General features: G+C 27.9%; 2 protein-coding genes across 2 annotated transcripts; one reads left to right on the top strand and one right to left on the bottom strand.

The window, feature by feature from the left end:
* Positions 1 to 1,237: 1,237 nt before the first annotated feature.
* Positions 1,238 to 1,941, top strand: LOC116774509 (uncharacterized). Its single transcript, XM_032667258.2, has 2 exons — positions 1,238 to 1,583; positions 1,819 to 1,941. Exons 1-2 carry the CDS (start codon positions 1,292 to 1,294, stop codon positions 1,827 to 1,829), a joined length of 303 nt encoding a protein of 100 aa, XP_032523149.2. The 5' UTR covers positions 1,238 to 1,291; the 3' UTR covers positions 1,830 to 1,941.
* An 18,299-nt stretch (positions 1,942 to 20,240) lies between these two features.
* LOC116776316 (uncharacterized) lies at positions 20,241 to 21,179 on the bottom strand. Its single transcript, XM_032669494.2, has 2 exons — positions 20,840 to 21,179; positions 20,241 to 20,409 (listed from the first exon to the last, which is right to left on the bottom strand). Exons 1-2 carry the CDS (start codon positions 21,087 to 21,089, stop codon positions 20,396 to 20,398), a joined length of 264 nt encoding a protein of 87 aa, XP_032525385.2. The 5' UTR covers positions 21,090 to 21,179; the 3' UTR covers positions 20,241 to 20,395.
* Positions 21,180 to 22,939: the final 1,760 nt, after the last annotated feature.

The following is a 22,939-nucleotide window of genomic DNA, read 5'->3' as shown; positions in this document are numbered from 1 at the left end:
ATAATTAAAAATTTTGTGACAATTAAAATTAAACTAAAAGCTCACATTGGCCACTCGTATATAATGTTTATTTTCTATGTATTATGTTTTTGTGTTGATATATATGTTAATAAAATAACAATTATTAGGTAACTTCTGTTTTAAATTCGATGAAGAAATACACGAATCCTAAACTCTCTAAAGCGATGAAAGCTATATGTCGGCTCGCGATAGGTGGCTCTGAAGTCTCACGGTTGTGAGAATTATCCTCCATTTGTAGTACTTATTAAAATAAGTAGATGATTCAGGCGGATCCCTTGACCACAATTATGAGTTGTGAACAGGACGGCTGCCGAACCACTACTGGCTCATCGACGATTAGCCCTGCTTATATAGGAGCCGTCCCCTCCCTTCACAACTCACCTGATTCACTGATTGGTGGATGAAGTCTGAGTCGTTTTACTTCTAAATAAAACTCAAATTATTATTTACAATCAAAAGTTATTTAACGAAACCAACAAATCAATTGAGTAATAATTAGTATTATTTTAATTATTACATATTTATCATTAACGCCGACATATATGTATTGGAAGAGCTTGTTAAAATTGGACCAAAACTCCATGTACGAATGAGATGCAAAGAACTGTCACGTATTGTTTATCCTTAGGTCAATATAATTAAAATAAGATTTTAAAAGTATAAATATTGAGTACGACTATTCGATATAAAACAAATAAAAACAAAAATATATATAATTACTGCTTAATATTTAAAGAATAATAAACTAGTCATTCAGTAATAATTTGAACTGAGTTTAAAAAAATAATATTAAAAGTTATTTCCTCACGACCAACAAATAAAAAAATGTGCTGCATGTTCACGATTCAATACGTTTAAAGATAAATGTTATATTTCTTAATAAATTGCTAAAGGTTATATTTAAAACGTAGATTTTTAATTAATTTATTTTTATTTTTTTCCTAACCACAAACATTATTTTATTCAGAGCATTTTTAATTAGCCTTAATAAGAATCCTTTCATATTTTTTAAGTAACATCTATTAATAAAATAAGATTTTATTATTTTTGTTTCAGTTTTTTCTTTAGTCTCCAAAATATAAATACGTTTCTTTAAAATAAAAACTTAAATTTTTTTAACGTCAATGTTTTTTCTATTCCTATTTTGTTAAAAGCATTAATAGCACGTCATAATATTAAAGAGCCGGTACATTGGTGTCTATATAAAAACCTATCATTCGTTTATCATACACACTTATCAGGATTCGCGGGCAATTACACGTCGTAGACAATGAAGTTCATAATTTTTTCAGTTTTGCTTACGCTGGCCACAATGTCGCAAGGGAATAAACCATACTACGATATAAACGATGCTCCTGCCTTGTTTGAGAAATTCATAAAAGACTTCGACAAAACTTATAAGGACGCAGAAGATAGAGAAATTCATTATCAGGCTTTTGTTCAGTCCTTAAAGGACATCAACAGACTTAATTCGGAGCAACCTGATACTACATATGATATCAACCAATTTGCCGATTATACAGAAGCTGACCAACAAAGCATGCGTGGACTGATATTGCCAGGTAAGAAAACTAATTTTCTTATGTACCTTTAAGGAGAGTTGTTTTAAAAATATGTTTTACATCATCTTCATATTACATTAGAAAAGATTTCCTATGACTTATTTAGTCATTCAAATCAATAACGGATTATGAAAATCAATACAAACTAAATTTATTTTAATATCTTTTCAAACATTACAAATGTGAATAACGGCTCGATCACTTTAAATAATTATTTTTTTTATTTTTCTTCTAGAAGATGAATAGAAGAAAATAACGTGACGTTCCATCTTCAAAACTAAATCACATTGCGATTGGATTTAAAATATAGTTTTTTTTTAAATATTTATGGTGTAAATAAATATATTTTTTTAATCCACTTACTTTTATTAATTTAACCTGTCTCTTTACATAAAACGGTATTTATCAGATTCAATCAATATTTTAAGTACTGTACATAGAAGTTTATAAATTTTACCATTCATAATATTATTATACATAATCTATACTAATAGCATCCTACTTGGTATTGACTCATACAATCAAATATGCAAAAGGTGTGTCATTTTTGAAACATATATGGAATGAAAAAAAAATAGGAATAAACAATAAATTTTGAGATTATTTTAGTCTCTTATAATGTTTTATTTGCAAATTGGTTTATTTAAGGTATAATATATTTTTTATCATAGTACTTGACATTAATTACAAGAAATGACTTGAATGAAATAGTTTCTCTGTTTCCTTCGACTTCTCACCACGATTCATTATAAATGATAAAATAATCAATGGCATTTAAAGGAAATGATAAGATATAACTTTATGGATCTTCAATATCATGTAATCTTCAGATAAAAAAAAATAATCTTGTCTTGCCGGAAATGTTAGATAAATAAAAATTTGTTTAATAAAATGTTAGACTGATTTTTCTTTTTAATTAGTAATTGTATTTATTCTAATAATGTAAGCAAAACTATAGAAACTTACTGTGATTTAGACTTATATGTAATGCCTATTAAGAAGAAATGGTTTACAAAAAAATGACCTTATTTACATAGATATTAAAAAACAAATATTTGCTCGTGATTATTAGGTATCGATACATAGAAGATGAATAGTAATATACTAAGTTGTGGAACTCAAATACATAGTTGCTTGAGCTGACATATTTTATGATTAATCTTCTTTAGAGAACATCCTTCTTTTATAAAGACTGGTCTTTTAAGTTTTTATGAGCCAAAATAAAGGAAAATTTTAAAAGTAAAAATAGATTCTTTAAAAATTGTGCTTTAATATTTTATCTTACAACTGAATATTAATGAAACGTAATATGATACTTCAATTTTTATTTAATAGATGTTAAAACTCAATCTGTATTTAAAAAAAAAAAACATAAATAAATTGAATTTTACTTTCTCATTAATTGGGAAAAACTGAAAATATAATAAAAAAATAGATTTTTTTTACTAGAGATTGTAAACTACTAAACAAAGCAACCTTTTATTACATTCCACTGTGTGTTAGTGGGAAATAAAAGTTGTTTACTTAAGATGATAACCATTATAATTTTCGTTTTGGTTAAGGGACTACTTTACTTTCCCCAACCTATAAATTTTATATTCTTTAATATTATCCATTCGGGAAGATGAAAGTAATTTTGTAAAATATTAACCATTTTGTAGATAGCTAAAGTTCTCGGTAAATTCTGTCCCCGATTCTGAAAGTTCGCTAGGAAATTTTGGCAGTCATGTGTTTTATGAAATAAAACTATTGTTTTGATATACTTTTTCAAAAAGGTGTAATTGATATATATATATATATATATATATAACTACATAACATTTCATTTAACATAAAAACAAATAGTTTGGCATCGCAGTTTATGTAGTGAAAGTGTTATTAATTATTAGTGATTGGTGTGAATTTCATAGTTCGAAACTTGTGGTACGCTGTGGTCGGGTTACCGATGGGGCTGAGGGCAGAGCAGATGACAGTACTAGTATACTCATCAGACAATTATTAATATTTACATGTGACGATATCTCATGGGCGATGTGTTTTTAGGAAATAATATTTAGTAAAAAATGCTATTTTTATTTTTTACGAATAAATTCGACAGACGTTGTCCTGCTATGTTAAAAATATTATTGAGAAGGGAGCTAGGTAAGAGATGTAGTTAATTTTTAAAACCAGAGATCATGGAATAGAATAAAAAAGTCCTTATTTCCAACTAACATAACTCTAATTAAAGCAGAAAAAAAAACACTTTATTTTAGAACTATGATATCTTCGAAGAGGATATTGAACTTATGCGATCTCACTGAACAACTGACAGACAAATGTCAAACAACTGACAGTTATTTAAAACAAGAGTAACAGAAAGTATATTAAGAGTATATAAATAAGTATAGTAAAGGTAATACGATATAAATGAGATATAAAATTTATAAAAGACTGCGACAAAACTTATAAGAACTCACAAGGCAGAGAAATTCATTTTCAGGCTTTAATTTAGTTAAAAGAACAACCTGAAACTACATATGATATTAAACAATTTGCTGATTACATAGACGCTGAAACTAAAAACGTATGTTGATTGTTGTTATCAAGAAAAAAGTAATATTCTTATGTGTAAGCGGATAAGTAACTAAACAAAATACTTTTTATGACAAAACACAAAAAAGAAATTTTTATTCTTATTTTATTCCTTTAATTTAAAAGACGAATAGAAGAACAGTTTGTGTCTCTCCTTTTTCAAAACCTAATACTATATGAATTTAAAGGATACCTTTCTCATGATGGTAATATATATTTTTATATTGAGTTTCCTTTTATTAACTTTATATGCGCCATTACATAAAATTCGCTATAAATTTGAACGATATCAAATTATTTTAATAAAAAGGGTTGGATTTTTATGATACAAATACATTATAACTACAGAAATGATTGGGATGAAACTTAGTTTAGTACCAAAATTCATAGGTCACTGTTGTCCGTAGAGAAATGTAGCTACCGTAAACACCGGTTAAGGAATTATATTTTTATGATACCAATTATGATAAAAAAGTTAATTAATACGTTGGATAAGTATAATCTACTTTAACATAATTATAGCTGGCCTTATAAAGATGCAACTAAAAATAAAAATCTGAATGAAAGTGAAGGAGTTGCTCCAGGTATGTGATTAGGCAGGTAGCAATGTATCGTTAAAAACTTTTGTCAATCATATATCTGCGTAACGGAATAATGTCTGCGTAAATTCTGGTCAGCTTAGACTAGCTAGGAATGAAAAATTATTTATATAACTTTTATATGAGGAGACAAATATTATATTTGTGACGATTTGATTAGATACTGAAACATAAAAGAAAGTTCGTATAAAACGGTAACCATCGTTAGACCCTGGCCTACCCTGGTAAGGAATAGTTTTTGTAAAAAATACAGAATAAATTTTCAGATTATTATTATTTGTATTAATCTTTTAAAATTATTTGTAAGACTTTGGAGATGAGTATTTTATTAGCATATTTTTTACAATTATTACTATGAATAAATTGAGGAAAATACTACGAAAATGACTAGCTACGACGATTCATTATACATGGTAATATGATCAATTACTTATAAAAAAGCAATTAAATCAAAATAGATAATATACATATAAAATATTCGGTAAATTTCAGATAAAAATACGCTGATATTTTTTTAATCGATCGTCGTGTATTCGCGGAAATGCGATATAAAAAAATACTGAAATAAAATGTCACATATGTTTATCGTTATTTTCCTGTTATTAATAATATATATGTGGGTATGCAGTACGTTTTGTGAATTATATATGTATATGTATTATGTATATATTTATTATAATTATGTAAGCAAAACTATTTAAAGTTACTGTGTCCACTAATTATCCGTAAATTATTAAGGAAAAATATGTGGTTAATGGAGAGGTTGTTTTTTTTATGGAGTAACAGGAGTTCATTTTCCTTTAGGAAAATTAATCAAAAATTGTTTCTCTTTGAGAGCCGGTAAAACCATATGAGATTATTTACAAAACAAACTTTAAGATGGATCATTTGAGTTGTTGGCATAGTTTCTCTGTTCCTAGAAAGGAATATATTAAACGAGTACCGGGATAATCAGTCTGCTGGAGCTTTGATTTAAAAGACATAAATACAATTGCTTTCGTTTGTTATATAAAAATATGTATATATAAGAAAATATATTTGCGTAAATTAAGTTACTTATTGTCACTTAAGGAAGTGAGACTATTTTATCTGGTAGCTAATAATTGACGAAATAGTTTTATTCATAAAGAGTCAAAAGATTATTTGGCTTGCAATAATTATAATTGGGTTTCGACACTTAGAAGACAAGTAGTACTCTACCAATGTTTTGGAACTTAATGACTAGACAAGTGTTTGTTATTGCTATACGATTGATTTATCGAAAAATAAAACCTTTTTAAATATTGTACAATCAGATCGACGGAACATTTTGATGATATTTTTTTTTGAATTGGAGCAGTTAAATAAATGTATTTTGTAAATTATATGACTTATATAAAGAATATAAGGTATATGAATTTACATATAGATTTTTTTAACATTCAATGTTATGGTATGTCCTCTTTGTTTCTTTGATTCTGGATTTAAAAAAATATGCAAACGCCAAGCAAATTAAAATGTTGTAGCAATAAAATTGTATTCTGACTTTAAAAAATAAAAAGGGGGAGCCATAAATAAGGACAGAAAGTAGTAACTTTACAAGGTCTTTACTTAATTATTAGTTTAACAAACACCACGAATATGAAAAAAAACTATCAATTTATAAATAAACATGTAAAAAATTAAATTAAAAATCCACAGTCAGCGGATTACGGTTGATTATTTATAATTAATAACATATTGTAATTAAAATCAAATTATGATACACAATTATAGATGAAATATCATCTTGACCACATCCAAATTTTGGGTAGATTAAACTTATATAAGTCAAAGTAAAAAAATATTTGTTATACATTCCAAGAAAACTATTATAATAATCACTCAATAGCAGTTTGTTTCTTAGAATTGCAAAATGTATGGTCTTGTTTCAAGTATTTCTTGAATTAATGATTTTAAAATCAATATTTTACTTTGAACCAGAACTGTCCCGATATTAAGGTGGCTCGATATTCAGGAGTGTGAAGTGCTTACATACATATATGTCAGCCATCATCAAGTTCACTCAACCATGTTGAAGAGAATGTTATGATCCGATAATCGACTCAACTACTGCCGACAGATTTTAATTTTTCATCAGAATATTGAATGCTTTTTAAATTATATTGAACCCATTACATATCGAGGAGAATTAACAGGAAAAAAATATGAAATAGACGTTTTGTGTTTCATACAGAGCTTAATGATAGAAGGTTATGTGAGCCAATTATAAATATCAACCATAATCAGGCTATGCAAAGAGTTTTATAGGATTAAAAAAAAAAACCTTTTATATCATAAAAAATGTTTATATTAAAAAAAGTAGATTTCCAAATCTTATTACTTATGTCATAGAATTAACAACAACTTACGTGGTTATCAAGGATTCAATATATTGAAAACAGAAATTATCAGTGACTAAAGTAGTTTTGAAATATATTTGTTATTAATATAATTTGACTGCTATTAGATTTGTGCGATAATTAAACAACAAAAAACATTTTGAACTCTTTGTAAGTTGCTTATTTGAATTTGCAATTTTTTTATCATACTTTCAAAGTAAAACAACATGTATAAGTATATATGAATATTATTAATACTTTGTTTTAAAAAAAGTCTATAAATTCCAAATTAGAAAGGGACCATCTAAGAAACTAAACTTAAGTCTCAAAAATAGCAATACAATACATACACACAATTAAAAAAAATGCATAACTAATATAACAATATCTTTGAAGTAAAATAGCTCAAAAATTGTAATACAACTCTTCAGGTTACATTAATGTTATTAGCAGTAATAATAAAATTCAGGAAATAATAAAAGTTGAGGTCAAATAAATATCTAACATACCATAAAAAAATAATCTCAAAGGTAGTAATAATTGGTTATGATAATTAATTTTAGGTCAGTCAATGACTGTCATTAATTCTTAAAATAATCTGGTCAGCTATGGTGAAGGAATGTGTTTGTGAAAGTAGCCTCGAATGAAGGGACTTATCTAAGAGATAATGTTAGCTACCATAAATCATATCTCTTTATAACATTTGCGTGTATTGACACAATTATATATTCTGTTCGTGTTCCATAAGATACTATTTATGTTTCGTGGTGTTAATAAAAGTATTATAAGGATTTCTAAAAACAATGTTTTAAATTAATAATTGTTAAAACAATAATAAAATATCATTAATATGAATTGCAATTTCATAATAAAACTTAATGAAGTGGAATAAAAAACATATTGAAGAAAATTCATCGTGAATACATAATAGATTAAAATTCGAACTTAAAGGCTGATCTTATATTGAACATTTTGACTTCAATAAGACTAAAGTTTAACAAAATTTACTTGCTTTGAAAAGCCCGTAAAACAGTTAAAGAAAATTTCAGAGCTTGTACTAGTAACTTCCATATTATTGACAAAGTTAGGTTATAAAATATTTTTAAACCTATATTAAATACCTGGATAACCAATTGATAAATAAAATTACAGAATGTATAGCCATATGCCTTCTTCTATCTAAAGTTATTGCTAATAATTATATCATTTGAACTTTATAAGTCTGTTTTCTTCAAAACCTTAGGATACAATCGCCGGAAAAAGAATAGCAGTAGGTACCTCAGACAATATATTTTAATTCCCCTTTTCATTGTAACGTTAAAGAAATGTATTGTTATTAAATTAAACAATCTGAATAAGAGAATAAAAATATTAAAAAGTAACTATAGATATAGGACATTCGGGAATTGATCTTCTAATGTATGATAAGAGCAAAACGGATTGTAATACCCAGAGAACAAAAAATTTTCTTTAGCTTTGATTATAATCGAAAACCACTCAAACAACAACAAAAAAGACTATCAGTTTTTGTGACTGCTTAAAAAGTTCTCTTCTTAAAAAGTATTATTATTATAACGTGTTTATATATTATCAATAAATAGAAGTATTTAAAATGATACTTTCTAAATTAAGTTTCATTATTATTTCCTATGTTGTATCTTGTCGAAAATAATGTGATAATACGTTGACTTAAAGGAGCTGAGCAGTTTTTAAAATAACAATTCTTTATGGATGCAAATAACATGCACCATACTGGTCTGGCTATAGTATAAGTGTTTAGAGCTTTAAATAAATTGAATAGTTTCAAACACAATTAAATTAATAATTTTATCAAAAGAAATGAATTTTAATTGTTTCAAAATATTATTATAATTTCGCCAGTCTATATCACAATGCATTTATAATATTCGAAATTCATATATTTTATTTAACTTAGAAATGTCAAAGTGTATATTGTAATAGTTACGTATTTAACTAACTTCTTAAACACATATACGTAAAAATACTAAAGGCAGAAGGCGGATTTATTTTCAATGACAGGTCATACACAAAACACACAAAAAACGGGGATCTGTAATGATGTTCGTTATATGTATTTTATGATTTTAATATTCAAGCAGCGAATTTGTGTGAACAACATCTGCACATAATTTTAATGATTTATGTGATTGTGAACATAGCTGTGGCGGACGAAGCGGCGTAAATTAAAACGAATCTTGTTCATGGTTTATTTACGGGAACATTTTCGTTTATGCGGAACCAATTTATCGGTAGTTTTTAAGCAAATTGATATTTAAGTTATTATTTTAAGTGTTCATTCATTCTGGATTATCTAAAACGTAACTTTTGACACACGTTCGACATAACATATTTTCGGAACGTAATTTTATTCAGTAAGATATTAAACATTACTTTCATCTTAGACAGTAACCCTAAGTAATTGTAATTAGAAGTAATTTTACGCAGTACTTTAACTACGATATTCATAACTCCGCAACTGCTTGTTCAGTATAGATCTGATATGTAATTATATAATATTCGATGTTTCAAACATTTAGGTGACGATAAGTTATGTTATCATACAGAAGTCACTAGTTTTCCCCCATAAGAGTTTCCAAATATTATGTAAGACACGTTATGGTTCTAATTGTAAAACATAAAGTAAATTGTAAAGGATTTAAATTAGTAAATAGAAATATTATAAACATTAATTTAAGCCATTACAACTAATATACAGATGGCGCTAGTTAGCTCTAATAACAGTTCCCGATGAATAATAAAACCTTAAATGGAATGTAAATTAAGCTTAGAATTATAAAGTATTCTGGGACTTTAATTGTGTTAAACAATTATTATTAATATTATTTAATTTATTAGGTAAACGACCACACCATTTTTGGTAACAAAAATAATATGTTGAAATTTTTTATTTTTTTTATTTTTAAGATAAAAATCTGATACAACCTTAGCCTTGAAAAAGGGCACCGAAAAAGGATTTTTTGAAATTTGTTGTGATTTGTGTAATTTTTCTGAATACTACATTCAAGTTTTCAAATTGTGTGTATTTTATTTGAAGGAACGTATGATTTTTTTTTGAAAAGTATAATTATCCTAGAAATGTCGGATACATTGAGTTTTTGAAGTGAAACTTCTTTAGAATCGTTGTGATTTCAAACCTGATGCAACGGAAAAACGACAGGTAAGAGACACAAATACAAAAATGTGTAGAATGAAGCCGGTAAAGAATGAGACAGAAATATACATACTATTTTATATTGTTTAAAATCTCGTAGAAAGTCCGTTAACTGTCAAATGAAACGGGACTCTGATTGGTCGATAAACTGATGATATATTTTTTCCGCCATTTTATTATATTGAATAATGAATATTGTCATTTGTCTTTCTAAGCGCAAGTGAATAAATTTTAATAAGTTAATTAGTGAACAGTGAATTAATTTATTAACGAATTATGGAAAATTATAGCTGTGAGCTCTGTGCTGGTGATGTGTGTTTATCGAAATTAATTACGATTAGATTTTCCATATTGTCGTTTGATAATAAAATTAAGATAATCACAAAGGGAGGGTATGTGACCAGTTAAGAGTGAACTAAAAGAAAGGTAAAGTCATTCGTTTAAATTAAAAGTTTTATGATAGTTTTAATTAGCTAATAGGTTGTGTACACACAAATAAATTATTGAAGTGAAACTTCTTTAGAATCGTTGTGATTTCAAACCTGATGCAACGGAAAAAACGACAGGTAAGAGACACAAATACAAAAATGTGTAGAATAAAGCCGGTAAAGAATGAGACAGAAATATAATCCGTCTTCTAAGCATAGTCGCTTGTCATTAGTGAGCCAAAGCGAGAGAGCACACTGTTCAATACTTGCTTGTATTTGAGCATTTAACGTGTGTTAGTATATGTGAAAAGTACGTCAGCTAATACTACTTTACACTGTATGCGGCTGCGTATTACAGCTTTGTAGTAAGATGTCAGCGTGGTTTGTTATTCTTTAACAGTGTGTTTGTCAGTATTTTTATATCTTGTTGTGCTAAATAATAAATTTTATAAGATGCCGAAAACTAATGCCGAAATGTGTCGTCAATATTGAACTTTAAAATTTAATAATTTAATTTAAAAACATATACTTAATTTATAATTCATGATTTAAAATATTTAAAAAAATTTAATTTAATTTAAACTTATATTTAATAATTCTTAAATTAACAAATTGATTTATCATTTAGATTTATAGGAAACAAAAACAATTTTAAGATGTATGAATATTTTTGAATTGTAAAATAAATTGTAAGAAAATTGAAAATTAAAATGATATTAAAAAATAATAATAATTTAGTTTTAAAATAAAATGTGGATAATTTTTAAATTGTACATATAATTTAATAACGATATTTGAAAACAATCATCATTTTAAAATGAGTTTTTAAAATTAATTTTATATACATTTTCAATAAATTATGTAACATATGTTAAATAAAATATCTTTTTAAATTAATCAAAATACTTTCATTTTTAAACGAATAAACTTTGTAATTATCCTACCCTTGTTATATATATTCATCCCATTCTTTTCTCGATTTACTAAGGTTTCACTTCTATCGTGTGTGAATCGCACACACACCTTTTTGGATTTTTTATTTTCGAAAAAGTATTGAAATTTTAGTTTTCAAATTTATTTTTATCTAAAAGGTCCCGAAAATTATTTAGTAAAAATACATTTTTGCTTTTTATATTAAAAAAAAATAACACAAAGTTTTCAAAGAATATCAATTGTTCTTTTCTTATGGTACAACTTATGGTCAATAAATAAAAAAAATAAATTTAAAATTAAAATCACATTAAAATATTTTATTTAATAAGTTACTGAACAACAAAAAAAGCGAGGACACTGCATTGTTTTTATTTGATTTCATTTTAAATATTTACCGTTTACTGTAGGGGTTGAAATCAATTTTTATTTGATACCTTTAATTAAATTAAATTAATTAGTACTTGCATTTAAAAATATAATATGGCCTTTGTAGTAATTGTTTCTGACCCAATTACTTTTCCATTATAACCTTTTTCACTATATATTTTTGTGAACAAAAATAGTAATATCATTGGTAATAGTATTGAATATTTATAAATTATGTACTTAGTAAAAAAATTATAAATCAATCACGTATAAAAAAACAAATCTAATGTTTTTTACAGAAAACTTATTAAATTGAAACTTTAATTTATTTTATTAATAAATTAAATGTGCTTTATCATTAAATATATAAATAAATTTTAATTATTTGAATATTTACTATTATTTGAATAATATAGTCGTGGTTACCTAGAGGTTTAAGAGCCGCCTCTAATACATGAGGGTGCGGGTTGGAAACCCGGCAAGTACCAATGTGATTTTTCCGAGTCATATGTACTTTGTAAGAGTTTTTGAATACCACTGAAAGACGATGAAGGAAAATATCGTGAGGAAATCTGGACTTATAATTTCAAATTATAAGTTTGGTATCGCCAACCCGTCTTGAGCAAGCGTGGTAATTAATGCTCTAACCTTCTCCATGTGAGAAGAGGCCTTTGTTTAGCAGTGGGCCCCAATAGGCTGATGATGAATAATATAGTATAAATAAAATAAAATAAAATTCAGAATTGCAAAAACAATATAAGTTGAATATGGTTTTCAAATTCATAGGTCTTGTCACTGATGTACAAATATCTATAAATCCCTACAAAGAAACGACAATGTACGTGACGCGAGAAAACCTCTGCATAAATCTAAACTTATACCCAGTTATTTAAAGTTACTGACTCTGCGAATCAACTTGATCTTCCGTTTTCATAAATTTAAATTAGATATCCTTGTTGTAAGCTTTTATATAATTCTTATATATTAAAAATTAATTGAGTAGCAAATAAATATTAGGATTGCAAAATCTATTCACGTGTGAAAGATAATTTTTTAATCTTTATTCAACAGTGCTCAAATGTGGAATAAAAATCGAGAGAATGAAAAAAGATGTAGTAAATCACGATCATAATAAAATTGTATGTGTGTAATTTTATCTTTAGGTTCTTCATTTAAGTTTTTAAAACCTTTAGGATACACATTATTGGTAATAAGTATACATATTTAAAATTAACAAAAAAATCTTAACTGTTATGTAATGTTACGTAGTTTAAAACTTAGTGTTTAAAATAGTTTTGAACAGTTCGAATACCAAACTGTTGTGATTTTTATTAGCAAATCTCGTTTAAAATTTATTTGCAAAATCTAATGTCACAATAGTTACGCAAATTTATAATATATATATACATTGCACATAGAAAGGTGTAAAATTTAATCAAAGTTTCGGACTTTAATGGTTTTGACTTCCTGACTAATCTCCAAAGGCAAATAAACTAACATGGAAGTTTCTCAAGTCAATGAAATGAAAAAACATGTCTAAGGAAGAGTCCAAACTATCAAATAAATCACATTTATCAATTACACTTGCCTGCTTGAACTTACAAAAAGTATTTTCCTTCGCTAATTTAATATTTATTATTGCGCTTTACGGAACTACAATGGTGTATGTCTATTTCATTATTATTTATGTAAGCACCGTAACCCACTTAACGATATTTTTAAAAGAATAAATTAAATAATATTTAATGATTTATAGGTATTTCAATATTTAAGATATAAAAACAAACGGCGTATGAACAGAGTAATCTGCTAAACTCAATTTTATAACAAAGTTTTTAAAATTCACCTAGAAAGATGCTTGACTATCACCATACCTGATGCAATGCAGCCTTAAATGTAATCGTACAATTTCAGTAAAAGCTATTTTCCATATCTTTGAAATCTCAAAATGGTAAGTGCGAGCTAACACAGATTCAGGAAAACTGATCTAAAGAACAGTAACGAAAGTATATAAACTGGCCTAAATTTTCTGCCAGCCTGTTGGTAAAAAGAGGTTGGAGGATTGTATCGAGCAAGTTCTCAATATATTCTTCACAATGAATCGTATATGATAGTGGGATGCTTGTTATTTGAAACCTTTTTTAACTTAATTGTGGTTCCCAACAAGCTTCCTCAAAGCAAAATACTGTCTTAATTTGACGAACACACCAAGTTTTCTTGTAAGTGCCTTAGTTACGACTCAAGGAACTGGCTAAAGTTAAGATCCGGGGACACATGAAAACACAATAAATGAAGGCGCTCGGTGTATTCCAAGTATATATTCAGACACTCAGATTGAATTAAGTTAGTGGTAAAAAGAAACGCTTGTATATTTGTAGGTATAATTTTAAAACATTGCCATCGAGACTGTTTGAAGTCTTTTCACACCTGGAATGTTTTCAAAATAACCCAATAAAGTAATATATCGTTATTGTGCTACAAAAATAGATTTTCAGAGGGACAAGATTATCTTATAAGTGTTCTCTAAAGTCTAAAGTGATCGTTCAATATACGTTCCATAAGTTTACTGAGTGGGAAGGTTATTGAAGTCGGATGTTAAATAATATCACGTTTGTGATTTGATGTTACCACCATCAACAAATTGAAATTCAAAAATATACGGAATATTTTACCTTTCATTCCGACAACATTCGGCTTTCAACAAAGAGCAATATTTGCAACCAACCATATTAGTGAGAGAATTAAATTAATATATCAGCTGCCATTATCACGCCGTTATAGTGTCCTTACATCTCAAACGCTTTGCAGTAAAAAACCAAACCTGCAGCCGAGAAATATGTACAAAAAAGTGTTAAATCTCTTTTGAATCTGCTGACTCATACCGCCACATTTACCATGACGTTTGCGATCATGTGTGTCCTGTAACGTCGATATACATTAACGAGTCAATGTTCACAGATCCCCTATAGAAATAAGGGATCGTCAGCATTTCTGTGTAGATCTGTTGTAATACTAAATAGCTCAGGTTCGTTTTGGATAAACTCTCCTTGGAAGAGTAAAAAGGAGCTTTTACAATCAAAAATAGCCAATAACGTTTACCGAAAATGTATTCAGTTAATATTCTTTTTCTTCGTATCTTAGGTATTCTAAATTCATAAGATACGAAGAAAAAGAATATCTACATATACATACATATCTTATGTATTCTAATTATTTTTTACTCTACCCAAAATAAAGATTTTTTTCCGGTGTCCTATATTGCGGAAATATTATAATCCTCGTAGTTTTTAAATATTAGCATGTCAGCATTTCTGACTGAATTATCACCAGCCTCCCTGGTATTTAAAGAACATCTCGTAAAACTTTTCACGAAACCTTAATTTCAATGAGGTCCAATGCTTGCAACGGCTCGAGTGTTGTGACTGCATTTGCACAGGTGGCTACGCAAGTAGTTTATGCAGGTGACACCTGATAATTTTCACTACCCTTAATTATTGTTTATTCAAATAATAATAATTGCGCAAATATATATCATGTGCTACTAACTTCCAAACGTGGTAAAAATTCGATTAATAAACGATTAACGGTAAATAAACGATTAAATTTAAAACAAAACTTCTTAATAGCTTTCTCTTATCATATTTATTTTAGAAATTTTAGTTATGGAGCACATTCTATACCATATCATCAATAGTATTAAATATTCAATTGTATGTACCCTCGGAGCGTTAGGTCAAAAATCTATAAAATCATATTATAAGATATATCGTTATCGCAATAAACAATATAATTTCATTTCTTAAAATATGAACATATTTATGCCAAAGCAATACCAACTACGTCTTTAATATTAAAGCAAAAATAGAATGTGTTAAATTCATGGTTTATTTACGAGAACACAGTCGTTTGTGCGAATCCAATTTATCGGTATTTGTTGATTGATTTGCTATTAACCTTAATATATTTAGTTTATTTTCAGGCTATAAACATTATATTATGTAATTAGAGTTTAGTGTTACGTTACCTAATTTACTATTGGTTGAAATTTCTCTTGCATAAAATATTGAACGAAGACTTATATATTTTTTATCAATATATAGAATAATCTCGTAAGAAGTGAAAAATAACATATTTCATATAAACACATAAAGAAATGTAAGTAGCTGTGTATGCAAATGCCTTGAGAATCATAATATTCAAACTACAGTATGTGAATAAGGAAAAAGTAGCATTTAATGTCATTTGTACATGCTCGCAGTTTTGTACATGTGTATTTTATTTTAATGCACAGACCTGTTTCTATAATAACTTACATTATTTTTGATATTACGTCTTAAGTTCAGAGTATGATGTTTTTGCTATTTTAAATTTTTGCTAGTGGTTATAATATATTATTAATTCCTCATTATTACAAATCCTGTTTAATGTAAGCTCTATATAAATTTTTACGTTTTTTATTTATGTTTTTTTATCTTATCGCCATGTCAAATCCTTTTCTTTTAGCCTTTATATATTTATTTGTTTTGGATGCTACTATTATGAGACGAAACCTCTTAGCATTCAATGGATTCACCGTGCGGGTGCCGGGTCCATTGCGTTGCAGGGAGTGGAGCTTCAACAGTGCCTGGGACTTGCGACCCAGGTGTAGGTTTAAGGGGCCCCTAACTAACGCGCGTTAAACGCTCACCTCCACTGTCCAAGCTCCTCTCCCTACCTAACCATATTTGAAAAGAACCTACTAGGGCTGCCTTCGAAGTACGTTCCAAGAACGAATTGATGTGAGTTCTGGACAGGCCCAAGTCTTTTAGCAGGTTGTAGAGAGATTTAGCCGTTATACCTCTCGCTCAGACTTCTACCGCGTGTAAATCCACGACGAACCTATTTCGAGTGAGTTCGTTTGTGAGCTCGTAATATTTGTTGACCTTGATGGTATGGTCTTTGGGGATGTTGGTTTCCCAAGGAACCGTAAGCTCTATCATCACAACGCGCTTTAAGATTCGCGAATACATAAATATGTCTGGTCTGGAGGCCGACGCACAAATATCCTCGGGGATTTTGTATTGTTTTTCATACGTATCCATCATTATAGTCCAATCCGTAGCCGCTTTAAGGATGGAGTAAGGCTTGACATTTGTTTTTATAGCCCTAGTGCCCTCTCTCACAAAACCTACTGATCGCTCGTTTGTGGTTATTTCCTTTTGCGCTCTGGCTACCGAAAGACTAACCGCTTCACGTATGATTTCTAGAACCCTATCGTGACGACGCGAGTATTGACCGCTATCGAGAAGTACCTTACATCCCACTAACAAGTTCCTAGCAGTTCCAACTGCCTTCCCACAGATATAGCAAGTCTTTTCGGTACCTTTACCCCATCTTACTAAATTACTTTGATCTGGGAGAGTCATCTGGAACGCATTGAGATAGAATTTTAGCAATGCTGGCGACCAATCATGGATTAAGGTGCGCCATTTTAGTGCTAATGGGATGCAAAAATCTCCTATGTCTAACCACTCGTTCTGCATTTCTAAACTTATTGCATATATATTTCATTTTAAAGGATGAATATTTCACACAAAATATATGTAAAATATTTTTTTAAACATTATTAATTTTTTTAAAGATAATACTAAAATATTACACACTTACCTTAAAGCTCTCTATGTTTAAAATTTTATAGTACTTATTTAAACTATTCATTTTTCTTTAGTTTATTTTGAAAATAAATTATTTTGGTACTTTGTAATAAATAAAAAGTTTGAAAGATAATATTATTAACTCTTAAATGTATATATCAGTTAAAGCTCCTTAATTCAATATTAAACTTAAATACATTTTGATAGAGAAATAAAAAAAGATTTTTTCAATATGTGTATAATGTCATAACAATTTACTTGTTGTTCAGTTTAATTAAAGAAACATGTCCTCATTTCGCTTGTATTTATTACAAATGAAATAAGACTATTAAATTACAACCTACAGAATTTAGTAGTTTGACGTCACGGTTCAAAAATAATTTGACAACTAAACATTAACCATTGGACTTGAAATTAGGTTGATTTCATTTAATATATCTACTTTTCCTACGTAATAATATCTTAATATTTTTAAACTAGTAATAAAATTGAAACCGTAATGCATCATCATGTGTTTTCTGTGATGATATCAAATATAGATATTAACTTTTTGTCCCTGAATAGCAACGCAACGCAAAAAGCAAAAGAAGAATTAATTAGAATGTGACCTGTAGTACCGTAGTTTATATAAGAGAAATTAAATTTCAATTCGGCCACGTTAAATTGCAGTATGCTAAAGCTGGCCTAGATTAATATTCTAAAATATGAATAAATACAACGAATTTAAAATAAAGTTTTTAAAATGTTATTAAACTCTATTTGTTGCTGATAGTATTCTTTTACATGGTACTCCCTTGATTGTGTGTTTTCTTAGGAGCTACTTCTAAGATAAGTAAAAATATATAAGATTATTAGAAAAAATTTGTGTACAAGTGTTCTACTTTTTAATTTCAAGCCGAGTTATCATATTTTATTTTGAAAACAAATCTGAATTTTATCATTTAAATAGGCGGCACTGGAAGTGGGACTCTGCCAAAGGCAGTTGGCGTCAGACGCCGGGAAGTACTTTGAGAAAGTTCGATTAACGATTTGAGTTCCGGAGATTTAGTAGCTCTGTAATCGTATAAAAATTACGTTTTCTGAGACTTTATCCTTTTTAGTGGATAACAAAGATTTTAAGCGTTCAGCTTCAAAGTAGTAAAAAAAATCTAACAAACATCTAAGTAGAATAGCAAATTTCATGCACGAATACATTGCCATAGTTTGAAATAGATATTTCAAAACAGAGCAATAGATAAGTGTCTGATTAAAATCCTTTAATTTCGTTTATGTTATTGTCTAGAAACTAATTCTATACGCCTCCATCCATGAAATTGCCTCAGCCACTAATAATAATACTGAAAGTTTAAAGGAATGGTCTTTGTCAACCTTTCATCTATAATTATCTTACAACTTCACGTCGTATGGTCGGTGCTCACATACAACTAGTTAGTCGTCAGATCAGTCGCAAATTTTATGATTTTATCAGGGGAACATTTTATGACATAAGTTTAAATTAAAATAGTTGTTTTATGTGTGCAGCAATACCTGTTATTTTAGATAATAGGCCAAAAGGACTGTACTGTGTTTTGTGTTTTTTCAGAAATTTTAAATTTGAAATTTTTTAAGTGACAAAGACTGACCCTGTCTCTTCATTAACAAGACCAACGACATTGATAAAATCTTTTGACTATTTATAAAATCTGTTGAATATTATCAAAGTTCAAGAACTCTTTGACATTTTTTAGCTTATTATTTGTTCTACTATTCTAAGCTTCGAAGATATGATCCACTTTTAGTGTGAATTATTATTTGTAAATATGGCAGAATCGTGTATTAGAGTTTGACTATGTACATCCGAGTTGAGCCTACAGTACGTATGAACTGAATATGTAACTGGGTGGTATAAATTTAGATTTTTTTACTTTTAATGAGGATTTCGTAGGTACTTACTTATTTCGAAATATATAAACCTTACTAATTACTTTGAAATATATAAAACTATACAAGAAACAAAAATTATATAATGTAAATTATTAATTACAAAATGGAACGTAGGTCAATCTTTTTGTCAGGTTTGTAACCTTATCAACTAATTATGACCGCTCAAGCTCTATGTATATATTATTTTTCGAATACACGTATGCGTAAATTTCATTAGTAGCTTCTTATTTATTATATTAATAATTTTGAAACTTCTAAAAACAGTCGTACATTTGGATCGCACAATTGTACTTTTATTTATAATCTTTGGATGTGATTTTATACGGAGTAAATTCTTTATTATTTTTTTTAATAAAAATAAAAGTATTCCTAATAACGCTCGGAAACAAAAAAGTTTTAAGAAAAAATATAAAGCGTTTACAGAACCACTTTACGAGGGTCTGAAAAAAGAAAGTGGGTTTCCAATCAAACTGACCATTCTTTTGGTTTCAATTTACCCTTCCAATATAATGCTTTGTTTTCTCGAGGTGCTGTGACATTTTATAGTCTCTTTCAATAAAATAAGCTAAGTTTTATTTAGGTACATATGGAGTGATACGTCAAATTGTTTTAGATTCGGGTTTTGTTACGATAAAAAACAGTAGACGATTTGTGTTTATTATTATTTATTTGTAAAAGAGTTAATGAATTCAATGAATAAAAGGATATAGAAATATTTAATGTCTAAAGATCTTTTACTTTAAACACGAAACAAAAAATTGTTGGTGTAAATCTCTTCAGTAAATAAAATAGCAATAGGCTGATTACTTTTCTTCTTCTGTAACAAAAAAATATTAATTTTTCCTTATACCAATTTATATTTTAATTTATTTAATGTCGTAAAGCAATTTTCATAACGTTATACATAATGATATTATACAGATTTCTCTGAACCCTCCACATCTTAACAGCGAAACAATGTTTTATACGAAATTTGATTTATAAATAGATAGTGTTGTAGAGAAAAAAATATTTAAAATTCCTCATTTATGATTAGGTTTTTTTAATTGTGTACTTTTATAATGTATGATTATGTACCAAGAATTCTAAAAAGAAATTTGTGTTTCGGTTTAAGAGGAAATAGTTTTTTATACATTTGTTTCTGTAACGTAGACTATGTTTTCTATTATAATATCACGTTTCATTACATCAGTCAGATGTCAGTGGCAAAAGCAATAAGAATATGGAATATAAAATAATTTGCTTACCACGTAAATTCAAACCGACCATATTTTTTCGTTCCTCTGGTGTATAATCAGCAAATTTATTTATATCAAATGTAGCATGCGAGGACTCTGCATTTGCTTTGTTTATACTTTTCAGAGTTTTGATGAATGCTTGGAAATGCTCTTGTCTGTCTGCTTCATCCTTGTAGTTTCGGTTGTAATCCTTTGTAAATTTCCCAAATAGTTCAGGTGCATCTTTAATATCATAATATGGTTTGTTTCCTTTTGACATTGCAAACACAACGAAATATAGAAGACAAATAAGCGTTTACACTATTACGACGCGTAATTTACTGTGAATCATACAAAATAACAATGACGAGTGAATCACTCATTGTAATAACTGCAGAAGAGATAAAATAAACTGATTCAGTAAGTATAGTCTTTTATTATTTATAATTTCAAAATTTTATTATTATTATTGACGATGTTCTTACAGGTGTTATATATATTTTTTTAAAGTGATGCAATTTTGTATTGAACAGAATCTAATCTATCTAATCTAATATTCCATTTCCCAATATTAATTGGACTTTATTACAGCTTCTGTTTTACCAGGGATATGAGTTAAAAAATAAATATGCCGTTTATTTATATGAATCTTGATTTTTATTTGGGTGTCTAATTAATCATAAGGGAAAATTAAACATTTTATTAGAATAGTGTATATTTATATAGATTGAAATAATGTAGGTAAACTTTGTCATTGTCTTTTGACTGTTTGTAAAGAGACGGGATTTTTAAGTAAAAGTATAAATATCTATTAAGTGGGATGCTAAATAAATAAAACTTTATTTATATACGATACTATTGTAATGATCCATCAGTGTATTGTGTTTTACTGCATATTATGTACTATTATATCTGACTTCTTTTATAAAATACTTAGGCATGTATGTATGACGGAACAAATCAATTCGTAATGCTCTGTGCACACCTGGCAGCATAGTATTATATTTAATTGCATTGTTATTGGAAAAGTTTATTAATAACTATGTTAAATACCTAAAAATCAAATCAAATCAAACAAAATAAAAATACTTTTTGTTTTTCAAGCAAATGAGACGTACTGATTACAAAACGATTCTAATAAAACATATTATATAACATCTATTATATAACATGCGAATATTATTAGAAGTTTAATATATTATATTAAAGTAAAGTTTAGTTGAGATAAACAGAAAGCCAAAAAATTTACATTTCTGTTTGATTCAAATTAAGTGTATTAATAGACTACGTTGGCACCTTCATGCTACGTACGGAGAGTAAACAGCTTACATTCATAAATCTTCGCACCTTACAGTACTGACAAAGGTAATTAAATAAGAAATGGGAAACGCTATGCTATACAGTGTGACGATATAAGCTTGGACTATGTATACAGCTATCAGATGCAAGTGTGGCAAATATCAAATATATATATATATATTTATAGTGCGTGGAGTTCCAGCTTTAAAGAAGTGGAATTTCGTAACGTGGAAATGAAAACAAATTATATGTATAAAATCAAAGTAAAAAAAATAAAGAATATTATAAATAAAATAATTTAGAACAACAAGTACGTATTACAGCTAATTTCATGACGCTCACACTGTTTACTACGCTGCCTAGCAAGAATACCATGTCCATGTGCGTGGAATCTACTGACTCACTTTCTATGCCTCTCCTATTTTCTATATTCGTGTATCTTTCTTTCTCTCACCCTCTTGCGTTGGAATAACACACTTACCTATAACAAGTATAGTATGCTTATGAGTTCAAGCGTCATGTACTTGCTTTTACTCTGTCTCTGTTGAGCCCCTCCTCCCACAGGAGCGTTGAACGTTTAACGCAACCTAGTTGGAAGTCGCATAAGAAGTTTCATTTCAATAATAAATGTAAGAACCAAAGTTTTATGACAACACACGACATACCTATCTTATTATCTGTTTGACCCGTATGTAATTTTCAAAAATAATTGAAATAGTTGAAAATAATTTTGTTTTTATTACTCACAAACAATAACACTGGTATTCTAAAAGTATGCGCTAAAATAACATGGTCATTAATAATATTTACAACGTAACAAATAATTACGAA

Source organism: Danaus plexippus, chromosome 8 (genome assembly GCF_018135715.1).
Source record: "Danaus plexippus chromosome 8, MEX_DaPlex, whole genome shotgun sequence".
Taxonomy (NCBI): Eukaryota; Metazoa; Arthropoda; class Insecta; order Lepidoptera; family Nymphalidae; genus Danaus; species Danaus plexippus.
This window is presented reverse-complemented; position numbering and strand designations above follow the sequence as displayed.